Below are 20,935 nucleotides of genomic sequence, written 5' to 3' on the forward strand. Positions count from 1 at the left end.
ATAGCAGTTATTTTTCTGTTATCTGGACAAGGCTATTTTATTACATATTTTATGTGTTTAATCTTCACAGAGTTAAATATAAGCATCTTTTGACTATGCCTATCTATCTAAACAGCTCTGGAAGAAGGATAGTCATGCATCAACACCACTTCTTCATCTCCCCCACCCCCTTTTTTGTTTTCTGAGCTCTGCTTTTCCCTGCACACCCACTTTACTCTGTCTAGGTTTAGCGTTGTGTTATATGTAGAGATCCAATTTCACTTGCCTTTTGCCAAACAGTGAACTATACCTTTTGCAAAACCGAGTCTCAGTTTTGTTTTTGGACTTTTACTTTTTGCTAGATTTTTCTTTTCACCCTGTTCCAGTGTGTGCCTCCCTGCATTTTTTTATTTACTTCTCTTATTGTCAACTGTCTTTTTCTGCATTACTTTAAACCAAAGGTAAGTAGTTTAAACTTTTAATCTGAATTGAATAAAAGTTTATCTGAATATAGAATCAGAGACAATGCATTTAAGGAGCAGTTGATTACAAAGGCCTCATTTTCAAACAGTACTTTTAAAATTAAATATTACAGTTTATTTTTTAGTTTTAGTTTCTTGCATATGGATAATTTTGTGCGAAAAAATTGGGCCTAAGTAAGTGGCTGGAGAGATTTGAAGGTGAAGTATTGAAATGTGTCCCTGATGGGTACAGATATTGATACTGATGTGATATGTTAACTGTGAAACATAAAATCTTTTACTAAAAGTGCTGCAACATTGTTCTGCAGTCCAATGTAAACATTTTGTACATTCTCCAGAGCCGTGGGTTGCGCCAGGAAGTTGGGGGTGGGGAAGTTTAGGGTGTAAGAGATAAAATGTACATTGCATTGCTCTTGTCACGATCTAATACGCTCTATAAAGTCTGTGAACAAGCAAACCCAGCTGCACACAGAGCACAAGAATAAACAGTATAAACTGAAACTGATTGGTCCGCACAGCCAAGAAAATCATATCAGATGTTCTGTGGCTAAAATAACTTTTTCATCCACAAAATGGGTGGAGGTCTTAGAACGGAGAACTTAAGACCGTTAGAACTTTTCTATCAAACTCAGCTTAAGTCTGAGAAAAAGTACTCTCCTCTCCTTCCGTTCTTAAAGTGCAAAAGTCTTTAAGTATTTTGTCAGAAATATTTTTTATTCTGTGTCCAGTGACATTATGTTCAGTTGAGGTATTGCTGCCCATCTTAAATTGGGGTTTAGACAACTTGCCTCATTCACCCTTTCACGCCCATTCATACAACCACTTTTTCTGTGCTCTTTACTTTAGTCTTTCTGAATGCAGGGTATTTTATTAAAGCTATTTAGCAGGAGCAAAGCAAAGGATGACTTAAATAATAATAATTAATGTGTCCTGTTTGTGTCCCACTGCTTACTTCACATCTCCCTCAGCAGCCTTTTCCAGCATTACTTTCAACAAAAGGTGAGCAGTTTGAATTTTTAATCTGAATTTAATATCAGTGTCTCTGATTTTATATGCATTAAAGTTGGTCACAAATGTCAAATCTGTAAAGCAGCACTGTCTGGTTAAATATTTCAATTTATCCTAACAAACTTGAAGCATTTTATTATAGTTTTTTTTAGTAGACAGACAAAGTAATTTTAAGCCTCAGTTTTGTACTATATAATGGCCGTTAAGCAAACGACAGGAGCTAGAAAGGTGGCTATCATCATCCATTTTGTGAGGAAACGTGCTCAGATATATATATATAGTTAGCGCTTTATTATTTTTGGTTTATTATTTATCTTTTCCTTCCACTCTGTGACATTGAGCAGTACAGAATGTGAAATATTTATGTTCACTTGCAATAAACGACTGTTTTCAGAGGTATAACATTTAAAATACGTAACGCCGGTACATGTATTCCGTTACTCCCCAACACTGGTAATAAAGAAAACCAGAAACAATTTGGTGAATGCATTTAGGTTTTGGGAAGTTTTGCATTAGGGAGATTTGTGTATGAAAACCTGTAAATGGAAAGATGGCAGGATTTAATCTTTAGTTCAGTTTCATTTCCTTTTTATCAGAAACTGAAAGTGAGTCTTATTGTCGTACTCTTTCATTAAGAACATGACACTTTTTGCCTCCAGCAGGCTTCCTGACCTTGCTTTACGTGTGACTTTCCATAGCAGTTATTTTTCTGTTATCTGGACAAGGCTATTTTATTACATATTTTATGTGTTTAATCGTCACAGAGTTAAATATAAGCATCTTTTGACTATGCCTATCTATCTAAACAGCTCTGGAAGAAGGATAGTCATGCATCAACACCACTTCTTCATCTCCCCCACCCCCTTTTTTGTTTTCTGAGCTCTGCTTTTCCCTGCACACCCACTTTACTCTGTCTAGGTTTAGCGTTGTATTATATGTAGAGATCCACTTTCACTTGCCTTTTGCCAAACAGTCAACTACACCTTTTTGCAAAACCGAGTCTCAGTTTTGTTTTTGGTCTTTTGCTTTTAGCTAGATTTTTCTTTTCACCCTGTTCCAGTGTGTGCCTCCCTGCATTTTTTTTTTACTTCTCTTATTGTCAACTGTCTTTTTCTGCATTACTTTACTTTTTTTTTTTTTTTTTTTTTTTACTTCTCTTATTGTCAGAAGAAGAAGGATAGTCAGATCCTGTTGTTCTGCTTTGTCAACAATGTGTGTTTCTGATGAAATAGTACATGAGAATAATCTGAATAAGTTGAAACAGCACCTCTGTTTGTCACCAAACTCATTGTTGCTGTTGTAAGTGATGTAACTTTTTCTTCTTTGTTATTTTCATTTAATTTATTATTATTCATTTTTGCAAAGTTTTTTTGTTTTTCTTTCTTTTTCTACTTGACCCCTTTAACTCATTTGAACTTTGACATAGAGACAACAATGAACCAAGACAGTTTCTACATTTGACAAACATCCAGCCACTCTCGTCAGCCCTTCCTGCTTTTTTCATTCCCTGATCGGCAGATCAGGTTTTACTTGGTTTCTGACCATAGCTGGACTGGCCATTGGGCATACCGGGCATTTGCCCAGTAGGCGGTGATTTTTCGTTTTTTGATGGGCAGATGGTTTTTTGTTTGTTTGTTTTGTTTTGTTCTGTAACGGTATAAACAATGAAAGTTCATGGATTGGCCAAAGTGTCATGATAAACTCTGGGCTGGACCAATTACAGGCGAGGTGGTCAGATGCACCCTCCCCCTTGCTTGGGCAATGGCTCTGAAAGCAGTCTTATTGCAGACAAATATAAGAAAATGGTACTGAGGTGAAAAGGAACACGATTTGTCCCGTACTTCAGCTAGAATAAAAAAAAAGACAGAAAGCTGGAGTTATTCTGCGTCTTTATGCTGCACAGCTGCCTCTTCTTCTCTCCTTCTCTCTCTCCCTCTCCTGTTTGGCACTTCAGTCATGAAACTGATCAATGATCAGCTGATCGTCTTTTCTGTCCCGTCTCTCTCGCTTGCCCACTTTGCGCCAGAAAGAGGAAACCAGCGGATGTCGAGCTAAACAATAGCAGCACGTTTAAGCTTGATCAGCTGTTGTTAGAATTGATTTAATATTACTTTGTAGTATCAGCTGATGTTTGCTGGAGCCACAGCTGTAAAAGCTGCTGGTCATGATATCAGTTTGGATATGTGGTGAGAGGGAAACATGAAGATGAAACCAGGAGATGTCCTTACTGAATCATCAGAGCTGAACTGGTGATGGAGAAACAGGTTTACCTTTTAGGTGACATGAATGAGTTGAAGGGAAGTTATGAACTGTTTCTGAGAGACAAATAACACCAGGATCCTTTTTTATGTAGCTGACAGCTGGTAACTGTGCAGGGGCGGGTCTAGCAAAGTTTTGCCAGGGGGCCAGGTAGGGCATTAACAGGGAAATTCTCATTTAAAATGTCTGGTTTTTAATAAATAATTATCTGAATCTTACAAACAAAGTTTTCATCTGATGTAAAATGTATAAAAATCCATTATTGTATCTAGTAAATATTAAGTCTAATATATACTCTAAGCTATGGTAGTTTTTCCTTTCTGAAGGTATCATCTGTGCAGTCTACAATTATGTTGAAGAAATTATTATTTAATTATTGTAGTGTGTTAAAAATTGATTTCTGTGTATTTGTTTGTTAAATTAAAGACGATTATGTCAATTAAGCATCACGAGGCGGAGGGTGGGGGGTGGTTCCCTATTTTTGTTTTTTTTGGGGGGGTAGGATTTGTCAACCCTATTAGTTAGGTTGTTTAATATTTCCGTTAAGTACTGTTTCGAATACCAGAATAGGGAGGATGGTGTAGGTTTAAGTTTATTAGATTGATACATATATACCAACAAGACAGTGTACATCACTGTCACAACAGTGTTTGTTTTCATTCAAAGGCTTTATGGTTTTTCCTATATAACCTGGTGGGCCGGTCTCTAGTCAAAATGCCCGGGCGGATTTTTTGACCCAGTCCATGCCTGGCTGGACCCAGAGTGAAATTAATTTGTTATTTCTTACCTTTCATCTGAAAAGTGTCACTTACGTTAATACATACAGGTGAGTTTGTTTTAGAACTTTTATGGTGCGCTAATTACATTAAATTTCAACATATCATTTTGTGGCAGGTTGTGGTTTAGCATCAGGTGAGGGGTAGAGCGAGTTCAGGTGACAGCGGCATGGGAGGCTGGGAGAAAGAGCTGATGCCTGCCACGGTGTGAAACAAGTGGCTTCGAGTTGTGAACTAAATAAAAACTATTAGTGAAACGTGACGCAGAACTGTCTCCTTGTGTGTGTCATAACAGAGATCAGTAACAGAGTGATACAGTGGTGCCCAGCTTGCCGCTACGACATGTCAAACCCACAGAATCTACAGCAAGGTCGCGCACTGGCTCAAATGTTGGCCGACATGGCGGACTTGCAGCAGCAGCAGGCAGTACTGCACCAGCGGCAGACGCAGATGCTACTAAACCTTTTGCCTCAGTCCGGGGCCGCTGCGAATCCGCTCCACCTGGAACTCTCTCCAGAAGACCATCGTCGCCGCTTCCGTGGTTGCCGCATGGGACCACAAGAAGGGCCTTCGGCTTTTGCCCAGCAGCTCCTGTACGACGCGGGGAGGTGGCTGCATCCTGGCCCGACACAAGGGGAGGCGCAGCTGCTGGAGGCTGTCGTTCTGGAGCAGTTTGTGGAGGGGCTCCCAAGGGAAATGGCGGACTGGGTCAAGTGTCGCAAGCCACCCAATCTGGAGGCGGCAGTGAGGCTGGCTGAAGAACACCTGGCGGCGCGGACGGAAAACCCCAGAAGATCGCAGCCAGGGGAGGTGAGCATCTGCAAAAGAGTGATTTTTGATGTTTTGGTTTTTTAAGTCTAATATCTTTACTTATGTTAGTAAATACACTTTAGTCAACAGGGTTTATGAAGGGGTTGTATATAAAATAAAGAAATGATCTGTCTTCCGAGTATCTTTATGACTTTATGCGTATTTGTACCCATATTGTCATCAATCCAGTTCTTTTTGATTATAGAACTGTGATGTTATATTTGTTATTTCTGATGCCCTCTTGGCTAGCTCTCTCTTGAAAAAAACATTGTTATTGTCAATTACGTTTTACCTTGATTTGATAGAAATGTTCTCTAAGTTACTTGATATTCGTCATGAGCGATATTTTTGACAGATTTTAAGTCAACAAGTAATTTATAACAGCTTAAATTCCTGCAGTAAATTTTTTGGCAAATGCTGGAAACCCCTTTTTGGCAGATGATCACTTTTTGGTACCCTACTGGCCCCAAGGAGCAAACTTTCCGTGCCTGTGCCAGCGACACTGACCATCGAGGACCACTGGCTACGCTCCAACAACCATTTCCTCTCTGCTTTCTATCCCCAGGTCCTGGCAGCGACAGGCGCTGTACCTGGCTCATTGGTGGCTGCACAGACACAGGGACAGGTGTGTGAGCAGTGTGGGGACCTGGGACATTTTCAACAGGAATGCCAGGAGGACGCCATGGAGGTGCAGCAGGTGTACAGTGTTACCGGGATGTCTACACCCAACTCTGGTCGAGGAGGGATGTACAGCGTTCTGGTAAGGTGCCAAGGGATTGTACGACAGGGAATTGGGGTTGCACGCAGACTACTCATTGTTGGAGGAGTTGGTGAAGGTTAGATGTGTGTATTAGTGGTGGGCAGGCACGTGCGGGGGGGGGGGGGGGGGCTTGAGCACCTGCCCCTTTCCTGATGGGTGCCCCAAGTGCCCTTTTCTTGAGTATAATTTTTATTTATTTTTTATTTTTATTACTATTTTTTTTTTTGCTAAATAAAAGGATGTGGTTTGCATCAGTCACATGACTACCATTAACCAATGATCGCCCTTGATGGCAGAGCGCGCTGGTTACGAACCGGGAGCGAACTCGCAAAGAGCACGCGCACTTTTTGCCGTCTGAGCGGTGCAGAGCTGTAGGAGACTGATGCAACAAAAGCCAGTAAGTAGGTGTACAGCGTACTCTTTAGTCTACAGCACACAGCAGTATTAGCTTATTTTATACACGTTGGTAAACTGTCTTGTGACAACTGACGAATTGAAACAAATGAGCGTGTTGTGTGTGTAACAGCGGGACAAACATTACCTGTCCTTTTATTAACTGCACAAGTAGTGCTGGTTTTAGCCACCAGCTAACTGGGTAACGCTGTATTGGGTCTGTAGCTCTGTCCACCGTTTTAGGGAACGTGTTTTGTATTAAAGTAAGTTACAGGGCGTTTCCCTGCCTTTCTGGAGGGCTTATATTTCACTAAAAACTATCTAATATGCATGTCCACATAATTATGGTTCATTATAATTACAGTATTATGGAAAAACACTGTTTTAAAGAAAAGATATTAAACGGAATATATTAGATTTATATTTCAAATATGACAAAATGCTGATTTTACAGCAGCAACATTATTGTATCTCTACAGTTTAAGCATTTAATAGGCTTTCTGCCTGCACAGAGTAGATAGTCAAACAAACTGAATCATCATAAATACTTTATTATATATTTATTACTTAATTTTTTAAATTTTAATTACTTTATTATTATAGCGCTAGGAATAAACAATAAGGATTCTTGATCAGGACCATGATGCAAACATGGGGCCATAGTAGGATATATGCAGTATTCTGGAGAAGGTATAAAATATCACTGTATGTGCCTGTGTACCTGTATGTATGTGTGCATATTTTATGTATATAGATTTTTTTTATCATTTTTACTCATGATATGACATTGTCCAGACATGCCCTGTAAGGAAACAGTGACAAAGGGAGCTTTTTGAGGCTAAACGCAGTGGATCCCTCTCTGGCTGGAATAAAAAAAACAGCACAGGTCACAAGAACACATGTACCAGTTGTTGCATTGCAGAGGTATTCCAGTATAAAACAATGATAAACACACCTGCAATGTTTTGGTTCTATAACATTTTTCTCTTATTGTTTTATTATAGAATAGATGGATGAGTTTTTAAGTGTGGATAATTAAATAATAGTTTATTGCAATAGTAAATTGTGCCTCAGATGGACAGCAAGTGGAGAGTGATAAATGAGATGAGGAGATGGGAGGAAGAAGAGAGGCAAAGAGTGATTCATAGGCAGAGCCTAGTTTGTTTCTCACAGTTTTGTTGCCTTATGGTTGCTGACATGGCACTTTCACCAATCTTTTTATTATTATCTCATAGCACTTGTTTAATCAGCTACCATCTCTCCTATGGACTTTTTACAGTCTCCAGTTGCAGCTCAACACAGCCCGTTCCTCCTGCACTATCAGGAGCAGGATCAGCAGAAACTCCTCAACAGCAACATTGTACCCCATCAGGTAAAACAGTGATATAGTATGATGCGATTCCGTATTAGATTCTTAAAGAATGTGTGTTGTTGTTCAGCCTGGTTCTATGTGCCTGTTTTTAACTTTTAACACCCGCCCCTTTAAACATCTCTGCATGGCCCTGGTGGTGGGCAGATCAAACCAAAATATAGATGCCAAAGTTTGTTTTGATATTGATAAATAGGAGCATAATGAGATTGATATTAGTTTCTGTCTTGATACATGCTCAATCATCCAGGTAAGTAAATCCCAAGTTTTCCCAACTATATAAAGTGCAAATGTTTATAAGGTTGGGGAAACCTGCAGTTAGCTGAGACTGAAGAAGTCACTTGGATGAGCGATGAAACGTTTCTCCCACTGAAAACAGTCCAGATGAACAGAATAAACTTTTTGGGATACTGGTTTCTGTTTCTTTGTTACTCCTAGAATCATCAAAGAGGCAACCTGGCCGTCTATCTAAGTGCTGCTGCTTTCAAGTGTCATAATAACATTTATTGTAATTGAAACAAATATCCCGAATATATCATAACCCCTTTGTGTTAACTGTAAAAGGGATACTGTGCAGTTACTATATTTAAACTACAAGTAGATGTGATACAGACTTCTCATTATATGTTTTCTGTCCTTGGGTTTAATTAATAATCCAAAGAAAAGAAAATCCCCCAAACACTTACAGGTCATGAAAATTCATTCTGATTTAGCAGTTTGATCCACCATCCACCATAATTATTAAAAAGCATCAGTATCTGTATCAAAATCGTTGATACTGGGCCTTTATTTACTTAGTATAAAAGGAATACCAAATCCAGCAGTATCTCACACCACTAATGTGCATGGGGGAAATTCATGAAAGTCCTATTGTGTCACCCTGCAAAAACCACACCCTGCTACATAGTGATAGCAACAGCTGATTTGGATCAGGTAAGGGTTATTGGAAATCAGATAATGAAGCGGCATGCCTTCATTCTTCATAAATATACACTAAGGTGACCTGAGTCAAAGCAAAGCCCCAGTCACACAAGCCTGACCACCCTGCGACTTAAAGTTCTTACAACCTCCACCAACCACTAAACAACTGATGTAGTTGCCTGATGTTGGAATACACATTTTACCCTAACAGCTGGTGGTTGCCAGGGATGGGGTGGTCACCAACTGGTCTCTAGGTCTGTGTCACCGGTGCTGAATTAGGCAGAAACATTGACTCATGGGATCATGTTTACTGAGAGGCAAGAATGCAAAAGTTTTCCATTTTTTTTTAATCACTGTGCTAGCTGAGAATATATGTACATATAAGTGTGTACATTTTAAAAAGTGCATGTGAATGTTTTTGACAGTTTGTTAAAGAACAAATTGTTTCTGTACAGGAGCAATGATTTCTTCTATAAATTCAATTATGCATACATGTACAATTTATAATAATTTAACTTTAAATGTGAAAGTTGAATATTTATATGCTTCCACAGGATTTGCCATCCATAAGTGAAAAAGGTGAGAAAAATGTATCTCACTCTCATTTTAATACATCTAATTTATTTATTTATTTTCACAGTATTATTTTTGCAATATCTAAAATACACCATAATCAGAAGTTTCAATATTCAGATTTTCTTTTTAAATTTTATTATTTTGTTTAAATCCAAAAAGGAAAAAGAAAGTCAGAACTTGAGTTCGGCGAATGGCAACCATCTCCTAAACGACAAGACAACTGTGCAGCAGGATCACAGTCAGGTACACACACATATATGAAATCCTCACACTTATTCCTGCTTTGTGTCACCATTTTTAACTGAGTAGTCAAAATCAGTCAAATCCACTGTCATCCAAGGTCAAGGAAAAAACAATATTTCAGAATCTCCTCTTGTTGGGTTCACTTAGGATCGTAAGGAGACTGGCAGTGGTAACTCAACTTAAAGAAGGAAAAACCCTCCACTCAGAATGAGACACTGACAACAACTTAAGGAAAAAAGTGATTTGAGTGTATTCAACATTTAAATGGTCCAAAACATAGACATGAACAAACCTTTAAATAATTTCAAACGTGTAATCTTCAACAATGTACAACATATCACTTCAAGTGTCCATAAATGTGTCAGGCATGCTGTCCATTTCAGTTCAGTACACTTTGTATTCAGTATTTGGTAAGTGTTCAAGTTATTTGAATTGTCTTTAGTCACTGTTTTGCTTTTTGGTGCATCAGGTTTTGTGTTAAGTGGAATCAGATCTGACCCAAAAAGGAAAAAAGTAGCAACATAAAGTGTCCTGAGATCTCATTAAAAAACGTTAATCCTTAAAAAAAATTACAAATCGTTGTATCCTACCACCCTCCAAGGAAACAGGTGGCCTTCAGATTGAGAACGTCCTTTCTAGGCACCTCTAGTGGCATCCAGTCCTTAGATGGCACAGCTCGGTCCTTGCAGCAGATTTCTACCACTTAAAAAAACCAGCCAGGATATTCTTCAAAGAAAACATTAATTCTGTAGCGCAACACGTTGCAGGACTGAATCTCCACACAGCTTTGCGCATCTAGCTCCGTGCAGGCGGATGCAGTGAAAAAAAGTCACCACGCACAGCGCTATGGTGCATTCATGGTACATGGGAAAACTCAACACTTAACAAAACAGTAACACTTAAAATTAGAATAAAAATAGAATACAATTAGCAATAAAATAACCATGGGTTCCATTGGCACATCAGTGGACCATATTCGCATTACACTGGTTCCAGGTTCCTACGTATTAGGGTTTTTTTTCTGTTTCTCTGACAGAAACAGAAATACTGTCTGACGTCAAAGACATAATGAGACGCGTCAGTGAAAGACTACATGGCCGTGACAAGCTCAGCGCTTTCCTAAAGTGAGTAATAAAGATTTTCTATTTTTGTTGGATGTTCTTCCAACCATTTCCCAGGAAGTTGGGACAGTCTGTAACATTTTGCTGGCATTTGGTATAATAAACATACTAAAGATTTAAACTCGGTCAGAGCTCAACGTGGAGCTGTGTAGTTTGTTCCAGTAGTAAGTTGAATTTTTTTCAACACATTTTTAAAAACAAATGTTTCTGATTTTACTGCATTTTCAGTTTGATATTTCTGAGAATGGGTCAGTTAATCCATATTTAAACTCGTTCAACAGGGATAAAATCAAAGATTTGGAGACAGAAAAGAGACACCTGGTTGGTGTCTTTGGTAAAACCGGGGCTGGAAAGAGCTCTTTAATCAATGCCATCATAAATAAGGAGGGCCTGTTGCCTTCTGGAAGTATCAGTGCATGTACCTCAGTAATGATAAAGGTGGAGGCTACCAATGGATCAAAGTATGAGGCACACATCGAGTTCATTACAAAAGAGGTAGAATGAAATATGAATTTTGTGATTTTTGAAGTAATGTGTTACAATGTAGATACAAAAACTGCTTTACTAAAATTAAGATATAATCTTTTTTAGGATTGGAAAAATGAGGTGCAGTCCCTAAAACTGGCTCTTGAAGAAGATGATGATGATGATGATGATGGTGGTAATGATGATTTTCTTGACCCTGATGGAAAGTTATCAGCGCTGTATGGAGAAGAGTGGAAAGAAAGATCCACTCACAGCCTCATGGACAACAAATATTTCAGAGATATTCCAGAGTTTCTGAAGCCCAAGATAAAAATTTTGGAAAGTGACTCAGTAAGTGTGCAGTAATACAGACCAAAATAAAATCTGGTTCTTCTTCTAGAACAAAGGAATACTTGCAGTTTAAAGCATATATTAGACCACAGTTTGGGTGAGATACATAGCAGTGTGTGGCTTATGAACATCACATAGTGAGCAGTCAATAGTTACCCAAGCAGCGTTAAGCTACCCTGATGCTGCACCTTTGCAGCAGGAAGATGTCCACGCTATGTAATGCCACCCTAATGGAGAGTTCAGACAGAGACAAAGCACTGGTGAAGCAGATGTTGCTGCAGTTTATTGCTGAGCAGATATATGTCGGCAATATGTTAATGTGCCTCATTTCCAGAATGTTTGACATCCATCAAACAAGAAACAAAAAAACAAGTGAAATTGTGGTGGTTAAAATTTTATGGTTTACTATCCTGTTGCTGTCTGATTATCCTGTTACTATGGAGCTTGCAGTTTTCTTTGTGGAGGTGTTGAAGAGTTTCACATTTGTAAAACTCCTGCTCAGAAAGTCGAGCAGGTCACCTACTAATCGGAGGGTTGGGGGTTTAATCCCTGGCTCCCTCAAGTCTGCATGCCAAATATCTACAAACCCCCAGTTGATCTTTGATGCATCCATCAGAGAATGAATGTTTGTAAGTGTTAGCTAGAAATAACATACCCAGAAAAAAGTGCTTGGGGTAATGAGGCAAGTTTTATAAAGTGCTTCAAATGTTTACATGCAGTAAAATAAATCACTATATAAGAACCAGGCCACTTACTATGATCCACAGTAAAATATGAAAAAGGTTTCTTTTTTTTAAATAAAAAAAAATCTAATTACTTTGGATTTATTTTCCTGGTTTTCATTTCAGATCTTTGAGATAGGATGTCTTATTTTAATTTCCCGTCTTCTTTTTCATGCAATCATTAAAATCTTTGTTATGAGCACATACATTCAATTGGCTTATATTTATCTTCTTTGTTTGTTTTTGCAGGCTGAAGGGTTGTCTGAAAAATTTGTGAGATATACAAGAAGTGAGTCAAATGAGACAGAAGAAGTAAAGAGGTGGTACTGGCCACTTGTGAAGTGTGTGACTGTCAAAGTGCCAGACAATGATTTTCTTGATCATGTCACACTCGTGGACCTTCCTGGAAACGGTGACTCTAACAGAAGCAGAGATCAAATGTGGACAGAGGTAATTCACAGAAGTCATTTCATCTTTCTTCAAAGCTGTTAAGAGATATACTCTAAAACACTTCTTCAGTAAAGACTCAGAGAAGAGAAACACACAGAACTTCTTGCTAGCAAGGGCAGCCTCCAGAACTGAGACTCGCACTGAGGACTGCCCTGGTCTTTATTTATATGCTTCAGTGAGCGTTTGTTCCTTACATTAGAATGTGGAGGTGTACGTGTGTGTGTGTGTGTGTGTGTGTGTGTGTGTGAGCCTGCTGAAAAGCACAAGAGGAACATCCTTGGTCATAAAGAGGGTAGTCTCCCCCTCACCCTAGATGATTCACCCTAGATAACACAGTGAAGAAGTCCAGCAGTTCATCTAAACAAAAGGCACTTAGACTAAAACAGACATAGCTACGTTAATCCTACCGTAAAACAAGGTACGACCTCTCCCATGCTCCTAGGATGTGGGGGTGAACGCCAGAACACCCTGGAATGTTACAGACCTCCTAGGATGAGACATTCTTTCAATATGCCACCAACTATATACTTCTAAACACAAATGATTACATGCAGTATTCTACCATATGCAAACTTATATCATTAAAGATTATACTGACTACTAAGTACAATTTTCCATTGACAAAAGCATTAGTTATTTATAATTTACATACATTCATTTCCTTTTCAGTTTATTGCCAGTTGTTCTACAGTTTGGATTGTGACTGAAATGACTCGAGCAGCATCAGAAAGAGAAGCCTGGGACATCCTGGAAGGTGCCAGCAGCCCGCTGGGAAATGGTGGCGAGTGTCAGCAAATTCATTTTATCTGCACCAAGTCAGATCATGAAAAACCAGATGATATGTAAGTCAAATATACAAAAAAATCAAATTACAAAGAAAGTTACACAGATAGTTACAGATACACATGGTGACCATATGATTCACTTTTTTGTTGCTTTAAAAGTTTAAAAGACTTTGTTTAAAAGTCATTATTAAAAGATATACATTTAAAAAAAATCTATGTATATGTGTTTTAATAAGTTTCTAATTAGATAAATACTGTTGTGGAAATTTAATTAACAAAGTCCACAGACACATTCGGCTGTAATGAACATTCGTTATTATCATGCGCATGAGAGAGAGCACACGCAGTCATGCAGTCTCTGAAACAGAAGTGCAGCTCTCACACCTTTATTTATTCCCCAAAAAAGTGAGGAAGTCCGAAAGTGATCATACAGCACATGACGCAGCTCGCTCTGAAACCTAACTGAACAATGCGTATCCTGTTTCATGCTCTTGGCGTTTTCACCACCTGCAAAAGGAGTTATTTTTTCAACTACTGAGGCTGAAATAAGTTCATCTAGTTTTAGACTGCTCAGTGGAAGTTTTCATTACAGTGCCACAACTAAGTATGCACACAAATGCTCGAACCTTAAATAAGAATAATTGAAATTTTCCATTACAATACTAACAATAAATTACTTTTACATCCAATTTTTATTTCCTTTCTAAAAGAAACAAAGTCAAGAATGCAGTGATGAAGGAATTTAAAAAGCGGGAAACGATTACGGTAAATTTATAATCTGACAGCAAAATCTAAAACAATTATCTTCTTAAACGGTCCAAGAGTAAAAACTGACTAACAAAAATGTTCTCAGAATTACTTCAGTGAGGATAGTTTCCAAGTCTTCACAGTGAGCTCCAAAGAGTTCCTCAAAGGGGAGAATGTAAATCCAGATGTCAATGGTAGGTGAAGTCACTACCAGTGATGGTATGTTTTTGTGTAACAGAAAATGTATTGCTCAGATTTATATTTCTTTTTCAATTTCTAACAGAACTACTGAAACTCAAGGAAATTTTGAAAAATCTAAATGACGCTCATTCAGAGACCTCAAACTATGTGTCTGGAGCTCATGGGATTCTGTCTTTGATTCAAGGGGCCAAAAGCAGAGAAGTGGTAAGATCAGGCAATAAAGCCTCATTCATAATCTTCTTAAAGGTAATAAGAAAATGCATAAAATAAAAATGTTCATAAAATGTTCACTAAAGTTTACTAACATATATTGTAAGACATGCTGACCTTCACTGAAAATGTGGGATACTGGACATCATAAATCTATATGTGGTAATTTATTATTAGTGATCGAAAGGGGAGAGATTATTTGGAAGAACTGAATATTATTTATTGAGATACAGAATTTGATTAAATAGTTATTTACCAATGAGAGCACAGAAATGATGGGAGTTAGGACAGGACCCCGAGAGTCTAGATTCTTGGGGTAGTGAAAATAGTAGTTTGGATGGGGCTCTGAGTGACCGCAGGAAGGTTGAGGTGAAGTTGGGGAGGGGGCAAGTTGCATGAATGAGAGTCTGAAAGGCAGAATGACAAAAGATCATATAAAAGCACAGAGAACAGAGGATGATTGATTTGCTGAAGGCAAAAAATGATCAGACTAGAGTAATGAGTTCAATAGTGTGGAAAAATGGAAGTGACATAACGAATAGACAGAGGCAGACAAATGATGACAGACCTATCTGACTGAACTTATGCATGAGATTCCCGTTAAAAGCCTGGGTTTCTCAAGACCGCCTCAAAAATGAGTAAAGAACCATTATGTGATGTTTTATTGCTTTAAATAATGATCTTTCTTTTTTTCAGGTTGAACAAAAAAACGAGGTGTGTGCAGTCCTTGAGGGAAACTTGAGCATCCAACATAATCGAGTCAAAAAAGCAATTGAAGACATTACAAAAGCTTTTGAACAACACCTACGGGACGGAGTTGAAAAATCCCAAAATTTATGTGAAAGAAAACTAAGGTCCTTCTTACACCCCAGTGTATGTGTTTTAATTACAGGATCAAAACCTCAGGATACTTTGTGATCATGTGTTTAAAAAAAATTAAATAAAAATTCTGTTTTGTTTCAGAAAACAAGTGGCAGATCTTTTCACAAGACGCTAAAGTCTGCAGTTAGGAATGTTGGCATCCAGAAACCAAAAAAAGGGAAGCGAAAAGACCTCAACATGATATTAGCGTCTTATTTGACTGAAAGCATTGATGAAAAATTCAGAAAGACCTTCCCGTGAGAATAATTGAATTCTGAACAGCACCAATATGTACAACAATACATGTATCCAAATCGCACTATATTATAAACTTGCTAATACTGCTATTATAAACCACATCTTTGCCCCATTCAGAAACGACCTAAAACGTGGAAATTTCAATGGGGCCATTGATGCGTTTTCACTCAACACTGATTCACTGATTGAAAAGTACAAAAATGTCAAATTGCAACTGACATTTCTCCAGACCGAGGTAAAAGAACTTCCCTATCCATGAACCTGTTAGCTTAGCTATTATTAGAAAGTAATTCAAACACTGAACTTGTAGTTATTTTACCTTGATGTTGTTTTAAATAATGTTAATCCGTATTTCATGTTTCTAAGGAAAAAAAAATGAAGACAAAGCTCAACAAAACCATCCTCACACAAAAGAAATGGATCTACAACAGTCTGACAGAGACAATCAGGAGTAACATGAAAGGATGCTACGAAGGTAAGAAAGAGGTGAATTACCTTATTTTTCGCACTATAAGGCACACTTACAATCCTTTAGTTTCTCAAAAATCAACAGTGGGCCTTATAATCCGGTGCGCTCTATGTATGAATTCTGGTTATGCCTACTGACCTCGAATTGATTTTAAGTGGTACACAGCGTTCAAAAATCTGTCAAAAATATTTTAGTACTACTTTGGTAAGCTACGAAGCCACATCGCTTGATGGATTGTCGGAACATTACGGCTACCATAATCAGCAGCCTCGCGGAATAATCCCAGTCGTAATCCGTTTAACATCCAGACATCCATGAAAACAAAATTTATTAAATTTAACCGAGTTAGAAGTTAGCAGGAAGTTAGCTCACTAGTTTCCACCTAAATACGATATACCACATATATATTCTGACTGAGAGATTTTTGAAAAAATCGAAACATACAGCTCTGCTATCACTTCAGACATAAATGAAGAGAGAAAACTAAACAGCAGTGACTTTTGTAGGGTTACTGAATGTTGAGAAGTGTTAGGTGAGAGCTAGTTCTTTTAGGTTCAACAGCTAACAAGATAGTGTATCGGTCAGGATACAGGAAGGAGGACAAGACGCTTCCACTTTGCTGGATTGTCACCGCCGGCCGTTTTATTGCCAACTAGATGCTCAGTGTTGCCAGCAGTCTGTAGTAACAAATAAATTGCCATGAGACCGAATATATTACAGCAGCAGCTAAACTAATATAAACTCAAAAATATCCAATGAAATAAACCAACACATCCATATAAATATATCCATGACATAATATATAATATATAATAACTCCAATTAAGCACAGCGGTAATGCGATACTATAAGCAGAAACATTCACTCTAACCATTGACAAGGAACTTTGGTGCCATTGTGTGGCCAAATAAACTACTACATAATGGCAGCAGCCAGTGGCACATGCCAAATAACATATTTAAGGAAATTTACTTCTAGTCATGAACTTAACACTCGGAGCATCACGGTGAAGAATGGCAAACAGGAACACAACTTACACGAGGAGGTAACAGAACTAACTCAGAAATACAATCTTCCCTTCTGGAGCAGCAGTGCAGTACCTCAAACCTCTGCCTACGTCATTTCCCACAACTCCACCCCAAACAATATTGCAGGACATAAAATCTCAGAGCCTTTTATACACTGAAGTTGGACTAGCTGGTATATAATGATGTGCTACATAATCGCTAGGAACACACCTATGTTTGCATAACATAAACACAGTGAAGCTGGAGGATGAATGCTAACTTTTTTCCGCTCGATGAAAGTTAATGTGGGGGTTCCCGATGATTAGGGACAAATGCATTCGCATGTCAAGATGCTGTAAACAGACCAAACTTCAGTCAGGAGAACAGCTGAGATAATCCATCCACAATACGAGGTTAGTCATTAATATAGTGCAACAACATGGGAATAGAGCAGCTGTGAGAGAATTCAACAATAATGAATCAACGTGTTAAATATCAACACTTCACCGAGTTCTTTCGATTCCTCATAGGCATCTAATGGAAGACAACACACTGCTCAGTAGACCATTTTACACTTTTATTACTTCCAGAAGGGAGATGCGTCCTACATGACACTGCAGTGAATCTCCAAATGGCAGTGTGCGCTTAACAGTTTTATTACAAGCTGTCTCACTCTAGTCTAAACCACAGTATTCTAGTACATTTCCACTGAGAGATGATTCCCTGTTATCTACTTCTACAGACAAGTGTGGGCGAGAGTCTCCAACATTCTACCACTAAAGGACACGTAGTCTAATGCCTTTATTATCAGGGCCGTGTCCACTTAATACTACACTATACAGTCATATGACATTTTGGTTAATATAAAGCATAGCATTGAGGCGCTTCAGGTAATTTTCATTTTCACATTTCACATACGGAAGTGGAGGAAGCAAGAAGAATGAGTTGAGTAAAGTTTGACTTATCTTACTGTTTTGTTTTGCTTAATGCGCCTTATGAGCCGATGCGCCTTATGGTTAGAAAAATTCGGTAAGGTATTTCTATTCAACTGTGCATGAAAATGATTGTCTGTAGAAGCAGCAGCATTTGAAGGACCAGGCACCCTGAAGAGGATGAGGGACACTATTGAGAGACATGTGGAGTCAAAGAAGTACATGTTTGAAGAGGCAAAAAATGCCATGTTGGAGCAGTTGAACGATTTGAAGGTTTTTTTTTCAAGCAGTCTTGAAACATATCAAACCAATAATTTATCTCTTGTCCAGTTATTCTTGGATTCAATAGTTGCCTATTTAAAAAGTAACAAAGGTTTTGATGATAAATTAGGAAACTGTCCTGAGGACACTGAAGAAAACCATGGAGGATTCCATTGAACACTCATTCAAGACTGAGGCCTGCTCACTGCCAGGTAAACAGAATATATAAAGTATTAGGAATCCTCTCAATACAAACACTAACAATAAATATTTAATAAATACAAATACTTTGTTTTTAGATGTTTTGGAACATCTTGAGATGGTGAAGAAACACTGTGATGAACTTAATGGCGATCAAGATGAAAAAAAGTAACCACACTGGGTAAATCTTAAAATGTCACAAATTGTTTAAAAGGCTGTGATCATGAACTATTTTTCTGATTATTTTGAACAATGTTTTTAGTGCTGTTAGCATTAATCACGTTGATACGCGTCATCAAAGTTAACACGATAAACATTTTAATGCACTCAACCCATCTGTAGTGCAGAATAGACAAACTTCGGACAAACTGCCCGAAATGCGTTGACGGAGACATTCAGAGGATTTTGAGTCAGTCTGTTCTCCAGATGAGTTAATTATTAATCGTGTTAGTCGTGATGACGGCGTTAAAGCGTTTAAGCTGCATTAACGCGCTAATGCCGAGTAACCCCTCACAAGGACTAATCTTCGTTAACTCGTTAACAGGGATTTGCCAGTTTTGACATGTTAACATGGATCGGTTCACGTTAACAAGATTAACGGTGACAGCACTGGTTTTTATTTAAATTTAACTGATCCATCCAGCACCCATTTTTCCTTTGCTCTACAGAAACAGCTGAGGCCTGATAACCCACAGGACATCCCTGAGGAAACACTGATTAGAGACACGAGGTCTTTACATATTATCACAGTAATATTTGTTTTGCTCTCTTAATGTTGTGTTGATGTGTACTTTTGACTTTTTAATGAATTTTATACAAAAAGCATCTTGAATATTATAGATATCAATTAAAACTGCTAATATTAAGGTGTTAATCACGAGGGTCTAAATCATGTTTTGATTTCTTTCTTTTTAAAAATTTGTAGTAGTTTTTAATCCCTTATAGCAGAGCGTGAAGACATGTAATGCATTCCCCATTTAAACCTGAGATTTATGGTTTTAATTGTAAGAGTCTGAGATTACAGTTTCCAAAAGCATTTTGATTTTGTTCCTTGTTTTAAATATCATAATTTAATGTTTTAAGTTGATGAGTATACTGTTGGTTCATTTGGAGGGGAACATTTATTTTAATGTAAGTGCTTATCAGTTAAACATTGAGCCGTATCCAGCACTGAAAAGGTACCAATTTTACATCACAGTTCTAATGACAAATACTTGTTTGTTGCAGTTATACAATATGTGTACATGACAAATAGTAAGAAATGGCTGTAAGTAAAGCTGTAGGAAATCATCAGCTACTTCTGTCATCTCCCTGCCATTTTGCTTTTTCTGGGTTTGGAATTATTGGTGAATATGTTACAGTTTGAGTTTAGGTTCAGGTTGTTTCTTTGTTATTTTTTCTTACGTTAAATGTTGAAAATTTTAATTACTTCTGTGCATATTGTTAAATTCCTGTTTTGATTTTTGTCTTCAGTAATTCTCTCGTGTTTCTTCCACCCACCATACTTTATTTCTTCCTGAAACAGTTCATTCACGTTTAGCATTTACTGTCATGTTTCCTGTAACCTTAGTAATGTCATTACAAAAAGGTACTAAGGTGCTTCCTTTATTACACTGGTGAAACACAGATATTTACATCTCATAATTTTAAGTGACCATGCAGTTGTTGAAGAAAAAGATTAACAAAACTGAGATTGTTGCATAGAGCATTTAAATGTTAATTAATCCAGCACACTGTGATGCAGCTAGTATATCATTTAGCTTTCTTGTTTCCTTATCTGTACTGATTCTAAAAGAATGCATGTATTTGATATTGTATACTGTTCAATAAATCTTACGTGCAAGCAAATATTTATTGTAATCATTAGATAGAAACAGTTTTTTTAACCCAGATCTTTTTACCCTAAAATCACCAAAAAATTGCATTGCGTGAGCAACATACAGTGGTGTGAAAAAGTGTTTACTCCTTTCCTGATTTCCTATTTTCTTGTTTGTCACACTTCAGTGTTTGAGAACAGCAAACAAATTTAAAAATCAAACAAAAATAATACTAGTAAACAAAAATGGAGTTTCTAAATGAAGGTCCCAAAAGGTGGATTCTGTTCATCTGGACGTAGCGTCAGAGGGAGAAACATCCTTATCCAAGTGACTTCTTCAGTCTCAGCTGACTGCAGGTTTCTCCAACCTTATAAACAGTACATTTGCACAAGGACTGAAACTAGCCCACTGAATAAACAATGGACTGCGAGGTCAGTTCCTTGATCATTAATATGCAAATTGTCATGACCATTGATTAGTTGCCTTGAGTACCAATCACAG

General features: G+C 37.8%; 1 protein-coding gene across 3 annotated transcripts; it reads left to right on the plus strand.

Moving 5' to 3' along the window:
- Positions 1–210: 210 nt before the first annotated feature.
- LOC146388597 (nuclear GTPase SLIP-GC-like) lies at positions 211–20,457 on the plus strand. Of its 3 annotated transcripts, none has more exons than XM_084925997.1 (23): positions 211–440; positions 1,430–1,460; positions 4,800–5,314; positions 5,880–6,074; positions 7,747–7,839; positions 9,312–9,336; positions 9,493–9,576; positions 10,613–10,700; positions 10,979–11,192; positions 11,289–11,513; positions 12,485–12,685; positions 13,355–13,527; positions 14,181–14,235; positions 14,324–14,411; positions 14,501–14,622; positions 15,325–15,501; positions 15,592–15,746; positions 15,865–15,982; positions 16,114–16,222; positions 18,298–18,428; positions 18,547–18,628; positions 18,716–18,798; positions 19,286–20,457. In XM_084925997.1, the coding sequence occupies exons 3-22, from the start codon at positions 4,847–4,849 to the stop codon at positions 18,787–18,789; spliced, it is 2,877 nt and encodes a 958-aa protein (XP_084782123.1). In that variant the 5' UTR covers positions 211–440; positions 1,430–1,460; positions 4,800–4,846; the 3' UTR covers positions 18,790–18,798; positions 19,286–20,457. The 3 variants fall into 3 exon arrangements, with proteins under 3 accessions (XP_084782123.1, XP_084782124.1, XP_084782122.1); XM_084925998.1 differs by having other exon boundaries at positions 1,433–1,460; XM_084925996.1 differs by lacking the exon at positions 211–440 and having other exon boundaries at positions 1,092–1,460.
- Positions 20,458–20,935: the final 478 nt, after the last annotated feature.

The sequence above is a fragment of the Perissodus microlepis genome, chromosome 4, assembly GCF_051167445.1.
Source record: "Perissodus microlepis isolate ML-2025 ecotype Zambia chromosome 4, ASM5116744v1, whole genome shotgun sequence".
NCBI lineage: Eukaryota > Metazoa > Chordata > Actinopteri > Cichliformes > Cichlidae > Perissodus > Perissodus microlepis.